Source organism: Alligator sinensis, unplaced genomic scaffold (genome assembly GCF_000455745.1).
Source record: "Alligator sinensis unplaced genomic scaffold, ASM45574v1 scaffold337_1, whole genome shotgun sequence".
Lineage (NCBI taxonomy): Eukaryota > Metazoa > Chordata > Crocodylia > Alligatoridae > Alligator > Alligator sinensis.
In genome coordinates this window covers 1,909,603-1,919,602 of record NW_005841927.1, presented here as the reverse complement: position 1 = coordinate 1,919,602, position 10,000 = coordinate 1,909,603, and the positions used below count along the sequence as shown (strand labels likewise).

Here is a 10,000-nt window from a genome sequence, read left to right as displayed (position 1 = left end):
TGTTAGACAACTGTACTGCTTCTGTCCCTTGTACAGATCACACTAAAGGAGGAGTTTCAAGCAAGCAGAATCAAAGACAAATGTTTAGAAAATATAATAAGAACTCTTAGCACTGTAGTAGTTGGTGTGTTAAAATCAAGGCCCTCAGTTCACCTTATAGCAGCTGCACAAGCCAAAAATATTTATGAAATCCACAAAGGATTAACAGGCCACTCTGAATGTTTTCATAAGGCACGAGAGAAAATTGGTAATATGATAGAGCTTATTGATACAAAATCATTAGGGAAAGTTTTAAAAAAATAGTCCTTGAGTTACACCTATTTTAGCCCCCGTGGTAGTTATAAGCTAAATTTTATATGAGCTGTATGTTGTTTTTTTCAAATAACCTGCTTCTCTTCCTGTCATATCTCTTTGCAGAATCCAGATTCCAAAATGATGCAAATCAACCTGACTGGGTTTTTGAATGGAAAAAATGCTAGAGAGTTCATGGGCGAACTGTGGCCACTGCTGCTAAGTGCACAAGAAAACATTGCTGGTATTCCCTCTGCTTTCCTGGAGCTGAAGAAAGAAGAAATAAAACAAAGACAGGTAGAATTTTAATACACCTATTGTAAAGAATTGCAAGAAGGTTGCTTGTGCATGTTTTTATTTGCTGCCAGGTATTAGAATTGCCAGAAGCTTGCCCTTTTCAGAGCTCTTCCATTTTGGTGGGAAATGTGTCATTTCCATAATTATTATATACGTGTTTTTAGTGCGTTGGAAATGAGTACATTTTTTCACACACAAACTGAAGTTTAATTTTTATATGGTAGAAAAAAATGAAACCATATCCCAACGTGAAAGCCCTATCCCAAAGAGGAGCAGAGAGAATTTAATGTAACTTTTGCAACTACATCTATATTTTATTCAGTGTAGTTGTCAGATTCTAGTTTGTTTTGTATTCATTGTTATATTAATGTCAAATTGAGATTTGTGTTGCTTAAATTAGCTGGCACTAAGGAAGAGTTTTGCAAATTTGAATGAATCTTTTCAAAGTCAGGTGGATGCTCTGGGCATAGTAGTGTGTGAATTGCTAATAATATCTCATGTTTAGGTGGTTGGTTTCCAAGATAAAATACAATAAATATTTAATTTCATAAAATGCTATGGGATTGACTCTTTAAAGTGGTGTTTTCAGTTATCTTATGGTATTTCTTCCAGGCTAGACTTCTGAAAAGTTACTTTTTATGCGCTATTTTGGGTTCTGACTATTCCAGCTTAGCTGACATTCATTTCCATACTAATAGTTTGAAGTTGGCATTTTTAAATTTGGCTTATACTGACTAGCTGCCTGTTATTTTTTTGGGGGGGTGGGGCACGACACACAACATCAACAGGTTGTTTATTGGCGTTTAGTTTAGTACCATTCTTGTACTTGGCTGCTAAGTCAACATAGTGTGTTAAATGCTCTGTGCGCTGTCCAAAGCCTCAGATGCATTTGTCGTGCTATATATGCCCTTTCATCTCTACAAAAAGCAAGCGTGCATACGTTTGTGGCAGATCCACCATCTTTCTGGTGCTATAGATGGCACAAACTGGTTCCTAGTTTTAACCAGGAACTTTTTGTCATGTTTGTAGCAGTGCATGTAACATGTGTACAGTTGTGTGTAGCGCGCAGGGGGTCTCTTGTTTCCCCAGTATACCACCGTGCTTCACTTTCCTTCCCTCCTGCCTTTCCCCAGGGTGGGGTGAGAGGGAGTGTAGCTGTCCCCCTGACAGCCCACAGGGGAAGAGCTGCAGCCCAATCAGGACCTGACCAGAGTTCTCTGAAGTGTCTAAGCCGCCCATAGCACTGTAATTTCTGTAGTGCTTCAGAGCCTTGAAGCTGTGTTATGTGCCTTTCCTTTTGCTGAATACGTGTAATTTACACGGATTTATGAAACAACTGTAAGTGTTCGTTTTAACACAAGTTTTTGGTTGTTTAAAACAAATGTTTATGGTAATTTCTGTGTGATGCTTCTCAGTTAAGCACCTAATATACTCCTAATTTAGATTGAGCAAGAGAAGTTGGCTTCTATGAAGAAGCAAGATGAGGACAAGGACAAGGATAAGGACAAAGACAAGAGGGACAAGGAAGACAAAGACAGCAGAGAAAAAAGGGAGAGATCCAGAAGCCCAAGAAGGTTGTATTTAATACAGTGGTAACTTTAAAAATGTAGCAGTAATGCAAATTGTACAAACAGCTTTAAAGGTAGAGAGTATATGGCCATGGACATTTTTATGGGAATCAGGAAGCTTCAGAAAAGCATCCTACATGTTTACAATCAGTCCAACTTATTACCGTATATTAATAGAAGATAAATGAGTGGAATAGTGGCATAAGCAATGTTTGTAATTGTAAGGATGTTGCATTGTCACAGTGAGAGCCATTTTCAGTGATAATAGCTTTTGTCCAGATTTTCTGTTAACTGCAGTTGACTTCAGTCTAAACTTAAATGCTATAAAAAATAAATCCAGAACAATTCTGCATTTTGTTTATACAGTGAGTAGAGAGCATGGCTGTAACATGTATGGGATTTAATTTTTTTAAGTGTGTTCCCAAAAGGATGCAGTATTTGAATGTGAATTCTTCTTCTTAGACGCAAATCAAGATCTCCTTCTCCTAGAAGGAGATCGTCCCCTGTCAGGAGAGAGAGAAAACGCAGCCATTCTCGATCCCCTCATCACAGAACTAAGAGCCGTAGCATCACCCCCGCACCAGAAAAGAAAGAGGAGACTCCAGAGCCAGAGCCTTCTGTAAAAGCAAAGGAAACTTTGATTCAAGAGGCAACCTCAACTAGGCAAGTACCAGAGTTGATTTGTACCTTGGAATTCGTTTATCATAGGGAATTCTTATTATTCTGTAGAGTAATGGAGTAATTTTAGATCTTGATGCTAGAATAGTAATGTAGAAAACAGCTACACATCAAAAAAAATTCGCCACTTTTTATATGGTGTATGAATTTGCAAATGTCATCCTCAAGAACATTTGTTTCCATGTGGAATACTTGAGAGAGAATCTCTGGAAAAGCAGACTGTTTCGCTGATACTTAGTTGCATTATTCTAGCTGTGTCCTTTCCTTTATCAATATTCATTTAGCTTATTTCATTTTCCTTGTAATTGTTACATGACTGAGTGCTAAGTAATGGACAGCTTCACCATTATCATAAATGTCATCCCAGAGATACTGATTCCCCCCCCCCCCCCCCCCCCCCCCCCGTGTTTCTATTTGGTTATTATTCAGTTCCATTCTTCAATATTTTTGTATTCCACTGGAAATGAATGTGTGATCTATATATTGTTTTAATAACCTTTTTGGCAAAAAGTAAATACTTACTTTGGACCATAAGTTGTCTGATTACACAGTGGAATTTTAATGAGATAAGGGATGGTCCACTGAGTGTGGTGTTCATAGTGATCCTTATGAGTGAGAGCACTGGCAGAGGTTGTTTACAAACATAATGAAGATTTTTACACATGGTACACATTTATACTGTAGGTTTTTTAATTTAACAGTGATATCCTAAAAGCTCCTAAACCTGAGCCTGTACCAGATACTAAAGAAACTTCTCCAGAAAAAAGTTTAAAAAAAGAGAAGGAGAAAGAAAAAGAAAAAGAGAAGCCTCGTCAGAGATCACCATCTCGGTCCAAGTCAAGGTCAAGGTCAAGGTCTCGGTCCCCTTCTCATTCTAGACCAAGACGGCGTCATAGATCAAGGTCAAGGTAAAGTGAATTCTGTCTTTGAAAATAAAGCGATAGGAGCTGAATCAATTTTGTTACATTTTCCCAGTTACACAACTCATGGAGTTATTGTCAAAAATAGTTATAAAAATACCACCATGGTATTCTCCTTAGATTACCAAAAATTTTTAGTCGGAAGTGAGACCACAGTGTTTTAGGTCAACTCTGAGGGAAAAGAATCGGAACATACTGAACATGAGAATATTCAATAGTCCTCTATCCTGCTATACGGTATATACTTAAAATATCACTCAGGCTGGGAAAGGTTACTTAATCCTGAATATGGCATTCAGCAGCTGCTGGCAATTTCACAACCTCCTTCTAAAAATATTTGGATTTTAATTTCTTCTTTGGACTGCTCAGCTTATCAGAAAGGGTTTTTAGTGGAATTTGACATTCTTGATATGGCTGAAAGGCAACACTTTTATTACAGTAAAAACACAGCTTGTATGATGTGCATGTTACAAAGCAACTTCCCTCTTGATTTCTTGTAAATCAAGCTACCTACAGTCAGTAAATCGTAGGAAGTTGCTGTTCATTGAATTTTTGATTGTGACAGGTCTTACTCCCCTAGAAGGCGGCCAAGCCCAAGACGACGGCCCTCTCCCAGGAGAAGAAGCCCTCCAAGGCGAATGCCTCCACCACCCAGACACAGAAGAAGCAGATCCCCAGTGAGAAGGTACGAGTCTTCTTTAAAAAAAAAAAAAAAGTTTTTGAAAGGTGTCACAAGGTTTTAAAAATGTGTTCATGTTACATGGCCTCAGAAGTTTCTCTGGACTGTGTTTTGTATTATCAAAGATAACTTGGTTAATCATAGGTGATGAGTATTGCGGTATGCCAACTAATGTAAAAGTTGCTGCTTTTCGTAGCTGCGATCATAGGAGCTGTAAAATGAAACTGATTAGCATCACAATGCTTTTCAAAACATGGGTTGCAAAAGCAGTTATCTGGCATGGTATCAAAAGACCATAAATTATTTTTAAGTATGTCTGATGGATAATTTTGAGCAGTTGTAAGTGGGAATGTTTTTATTTGCCAATCTCCTGTAATTGCTTAAGATTTCATTATTGTTGCATTTAAGTGCAACTGGCAGTGGATTGGTTCAGGACTTAAATATGTATGATTTTATTTTTCTGGCTTGGGACCTTTCAGTGGGGGGGGTGCGAAACAGGTCCTATTCAATTCGGATTCAGCCCAAATCGGGGACAGTGATTCATATTCGAATTCAGATTGCTGTCCCTGATTCAATTTGGCTGAATCTGAAGATTCAATGCTGATTCAAAGAATCAGGGATTTGGCCATGGACACAGCTTTAAATTGTTTTTTCTGTATACTTTGAGGTAGCAGGCATGGCTTGTGATTGCTGTGGTGCTGGGGCAGATGGAGCATCCCACAGGAGCGTGGGGGGGCCCCCGGCATGCTCAGCGGCAAACCCAGAAGTAGACCGGAAGTACTTCCAGTCCACTTCTGGGTCCGCCGTGGAGCACGCTGGGGGCCCCCCACACCTCCCCAGCTCAGCGATCGGCCATGGAGGGGCAAGTGCTTCTCGTCCGCTTCCAGTTCTGCTGCCAAGCATGCTGGTGACACCCCCCCCCCCCCCCCCCCCCCCAAATTCCTGTGGGATGCTCCACGTGCCCCAGCATCTGTGTTCACAAACTGCCTAGGACCTTGAGGTACGTAGGAAAAATAGCTAAAGCTGTGTCTAAATCCGAATTGCCGAATCGATTCAGAGGGTTCCGATTCGATTCAGAGAGATTAATGGGTCTTCTGATTCGATTCAGAATAGGAGATTTGGCCACCAAATCAGGCCAAATCTCTGTTGAATCGAATTGGCAACTGAAGCTTCGCACAGCCCTACCCTTCAGTCATTACTCCATTGCACATGATTCACTCTTGGGATGATGTAGTCAAAGTTTCACCTTTTTATTTCTCATTTTATCTACTGTTCTTTTATAAAACTGGCTTTTTAAGAACTTGGTCCAATCTCTTCTTAATGGTCCTTTTGCTCAGTGTTGCTAGGAATTTACTCCTTTGCTACCCTTTAAACAATTGTAGTAGCAAAAATACATTGTTGTTCCTGCTGCTGTGTGTATCAGACTTTCACAGTAGTGGGAAAATAGTAAACTTTGGTTTTCAGCAGACATAAGAATGATAGAGCAATATTTTCTTTGGAGTTTTGAGCCTTGTTTTCCTTAGATTCTCATATTTTTTTAAGTTTGTTTAAAAAAATGTTCCAGACTTACAATTACTGTAAAAGTAACAAAACTTTATTTTACAAGTTGTACAAGTACGCCTTTTCAGCATGTTTTCTCGCTCAAGATAGGGTTTCTTTTTTTCAGGTTCTCAGCAATTCTGCTGCCAAAGGTGGATTCTGCAGGTACACAGTTGCAACAGAACTTACCACAAATTTTGCCGCAGAATTCTAGAGAGCCTATCTTTTTGAGTTTTTATGTTTAACAAGTCTGAAGATAAACAGTTACAAATTATAACTTGCCTGACAGAATTTTTTGCTTCCTGGTATTAAATTTTTCTATAAGCGTTTTTGAAATTGGTTCTTCGCTATATAAGTCTGTTGAATAGATTGCTTTTGAGGTCCAGTAAATCTGGTTCTGCTATGGAAGATTCAATAATTGAGAAATTGGAGCCTAAATAAAACATGCGTCTCCAAAAAAAGCTCAGCATTTTTTGCAGTTTTGCAGAAAGGAAACAAAAAGGTATCACTAACAAATTGTTTGTGTGCACTTTGTAGTTTGAGTTTAGTTGCCTTTACAGAGCAAATATGTGGCGTATTTGCCAGTTTTTTTGGAAGTACTGTTGTATTTCTCGATATAAAAATGCTTGCACACGAGTGAAGTCCGATATTAACACTTGCACACTTCAAACAGTGTTCTTAATCAGAACCTAATATTAACTTTGAATTTGCAGGAGAAGAAGGTCATCAGCATCTTTATCTGGAAGTAGTTCATCTTCTTCCTCTTCGCGTTCGCGATCACCACCAAAGAAACCACCAAAAAGAATTGTATCCAGTCCTCCTCGTAAGACGCGTAGACTCTCCCCTTCTGCAAGTCCTCCAAGGCGGAGGCACAGACCATCCCCACCAGCGAGTCCACCACCAAAACCCCGTAGGTCTCCAACCCCACAACAGACGAATCGTGCAAGAAAAGGCCGTGGCTCTGTTTCTCCAGGCAGAACATCAGGTAAGGTCAAATGTGTGCATGTGTTTCTCTTTCCCCCTCCGTTAAACCATTTTGCACTTTTTCCTTCACACAGAGTACATCTACACTCTGCCTCAGCCGCTGTTGACCATGACGTAGTGTAAACGTACCTGAGCTATCAAGTTTAATGCAGCCTCGCATAATAAGGAACTCCATTGTAGACTATAAAACTCATCTCAAGACACTGAATAAATACTTGGCATAGTTAGCATGCACTGAGCTGTGCGCTGTGTTGATCACGGCTATATTGCTAGGAACGCTTGATCTAGCTTGAAACTAGGTAACTCAAACAAGTTATTTAGCTGTCCTTTCCTACCCCAAAACTAGTCTGCCTCAAACGATTGTGTTTTCAGAGTAGAGCAGTTGTTGAATAGACATTTTATTAAATCTGGTCTTTTAATATCAAAACTCTTAATTATGAAATGTATACTGAGATATTAAATTGTACCATAGTTGAATTAAGTTAGTTAAAATCATGATGAGATGCATTTCCTAAAAGAAAGAATCTCTTCCAAAAATGCCTGGTAATTAAACTACAATACAATTCTAAGCCCTTGGTCACATGAATAATTTACATGGGTTTTCTGTACTGATGCCTGTCCCTGATCGCAGTGTAACTTCAGATGTGTAGATGTCCTGGGGTTGCTCATGCAATAGGAAGCATTCCTGCGTCTCCCCACAGGGTGGCAGCAGTACAGGGAATGACCTGCTTGCTCTGAACAAATGACTACCCCAGGGTAAATATGGAAAGGCAAAACCTGAGTTAGTGTAATGTACACCTGTAAAATTTTACTACCAGTTCTTCCAAGGGTAATTCTCCACTAGACTGACTTAAGTTAACTCAGTTTTGAATTTTGCATAGTCTGTTCTCAGCAGTGGCAAATGACAGAACAAGGAGCAATGGGCTCAGGTTGCAGCAAGGGAAGTTTAGGGTAGATATCAGGAAGAAATTTCTCACTGTAATACCCATACCTGCGGTTTTGCTGACAGTACAGAAACAAAGTACAAACCTGACAAAAGAGAAACCCAAGTGTTCTAACTGCACGGCTGCTACTGAGCTGCCGAGACAGGGAAAAACACAGTTTCACAACATTGTCAAAGCAGTGAAACACCTGTACTGGCAAACCACGAAGAAACTACTCAGCGACGGCGAGGCCTCTTAGAGTATACTCTTCCAGGAGTTTTGTTTTGTTATTTTTTTTTCTCTCTTTCTTTCCGTCCTCCATATCAACTGGGGTATTTTAATTATGGATTTTGGGGTCTTATCAGAGAATTTGGGACTTTTTAAAATCGGGGGTGGGGGCAGGAAACCAGGATCCCTGCTGCTTACATTAATGCAAATGTTTCATCTGTCTAGAATCCTAGACTGCATTCTCATAATATTAGTAACTTTGTGTGAATAGGAAAAAGAACATTTTAAACTTCTCCTCAGTTTACTGTAATTTCAGACATCAGTAACGTAGTTAATACACTTCTGTTTAAAAATGCAATCTTCTTTTTTTAATTACAAAATCTGGCAGGAAAGTCTATAAAGTAACTCCAAGAATTGATAGGCATAAGATGGAAACTGCCATATTTTTATGAAAATTTAATTGCATCCTGAGTTTTGTTTTGTTTTGTTTGCAAATCATAGTTAATCAACTTTTTCCTGTGTGCTAATTTTTTGTCTTTTAGCACCTAAACATAAGAATCCTGAAAAAAGAGAGTCTCCATCACCAGCACCAAAGCCTAGGAAAGTAGAATTGTCTGAATCAGGTAAAGTTCTCATTTACAATGATTTTTCTTTTAAGTGGCTTAAAAATCATAAAGAATCATGGTATGTTTCTTGTACGTGCCTTGCAGTCATTTGGACTTATTGGCATTTAAAGCAAGAGTTCTCAAGTGCTCATAAGGCAAATAGGGTGACCATTTTTCTGAACTCTTCCATAAGCTGTTTCAAAAACATCAGCCAGAACAAAAAATACAAAGAGATTAATTTTAAATATGTAGACAGTAAAAATTACACTTGATCTATTGTAGTTTTACAAATAAGTATTTTATCTGACTCAGTAGCTTCTTTGTAAACTGAAATGTGGTTTTCAAATCTGCATATATTTTTCAGAAGAAGATAAAGGTGGTAAAATGGCTGCTGCAGATTCTGTGCAGCAGAGACGTCAGTACAGAAGGCAGAACCAGCAGTCTTCATCTGGTACACCACTACTTTGTAATTCTAATAAGATACTTTTAATTAATTTTATTCTGAACACTACTTAATTTAATTCTTTCAGTAGTACTCACATCATGCTTAAAATCTTATTGATTGGTGCATGCTACAATGAAGTTATAATTTTTGTGTTCAATTTGCTTCATTTACCATAATGAGAAACTTTATTTGCTAATTAAATATCCCAAGAAAATAAGAAAGCAAAAATTAGGAAAGTTGCACTGTGTATATGTTGCCATGTTCATATCTTTAAAAGTTTTGTAAACTTAACTGTAGTGTCTGCTGTCAGAAGGGTTGTTTTTCAAGATTCAGTTCTCTACTCGTGTTGAGTGGCTCTTTAGCTCGTAGTCTGCTTAACATTTCTTCTCAGAAGTCCATTTTACGTCTGGGTTCATAGCTAGCCTTTTAAATTATTCTCATGATAACAGCAATTCTGTTACTGCAGATTGAGGGCTTATTAACATACTGTTGAGGGCAAACTCATTTAGCTCATCCTTTGACTTTTCAGCAATTCATGGGCGCATGTTTTGTGTTCTGCAACAGGTACCTTTAAATTGAAGCCTTTCAGCATACAAATTTCTATGAGTTTACTTAAAGAAATTTTAAACCAGTTATTAAATTATTCCAAGGTTGGCTTTAGCCCTTTATGGGAGAGGATTATCTGTTTAAAAAAGTATTATGAAAGAGAGTATTCCCTTTGACAGAAATAAATTAGACTTAGTTCTTGTAGACGCTTAACAATTCATTCAAAGACAGATCTTTAGTTCACCTAGTGCCAGTTTGTTTAGGCAGCCCCTAAAACTGACTTGCAGTGAAGAGCGG

General features: G+C 38.5%; 1 protein-coding gene across 13 annotated transcripts in view; it reads left to right on the top strand.

The window, feature by feature from the left end:
* The window catches only part of SRRM1 (serine and arginine repetitive matrix 1), a 22,530-nt gene that overhangs the window by 3,949 nt on the left and 8,581 nt on the right, over positions 1 to 10,000 (top strand). For 5 of the 13 annotated variants that reach the window (XM_014517818.1, XM_014517812.1, XM_014517811.1 and 2 more), the window contains 8 exons: positions 418 to 588; positions 2,032 to 2,162; positions 2,619 to 2,819; positions 3,536 to 3,742; positions 4,320 to 4,439; positions 6,686 to 6,957; positions 8,650 to 8,730; positions 9,077 to 9,178. In XM_014517818.1, the coding sequence (XP_014373304.1) occupies positions 418 to 588; positions 2,032 to 2,162; positions 2,619 to 2,819; positions 3,536 to 3,742; positions 4,320 to 4,439; positions 6,686 to 6,957; positions 8,650 to 8,730; positions 9,077 to 9,178 (1,285 nt within the window). Of the gene's footprint in view, positions 589 to 2,031; positions 2,163 to 2,618; positions 2,820 to 3,535; positions 3,743 to 4,319; positions 4,440 to 6,685; positions 6,958 to 8,649; positions 8,731 to 9,076; positions 9,179 to 10,000 lie in introns of all 13 variants that reach the window. The other 8 variants (XM_014517820.1, XM_025198726.1, XM_014517817.1 and 5 more) reach the window with 7 other exon arrangements.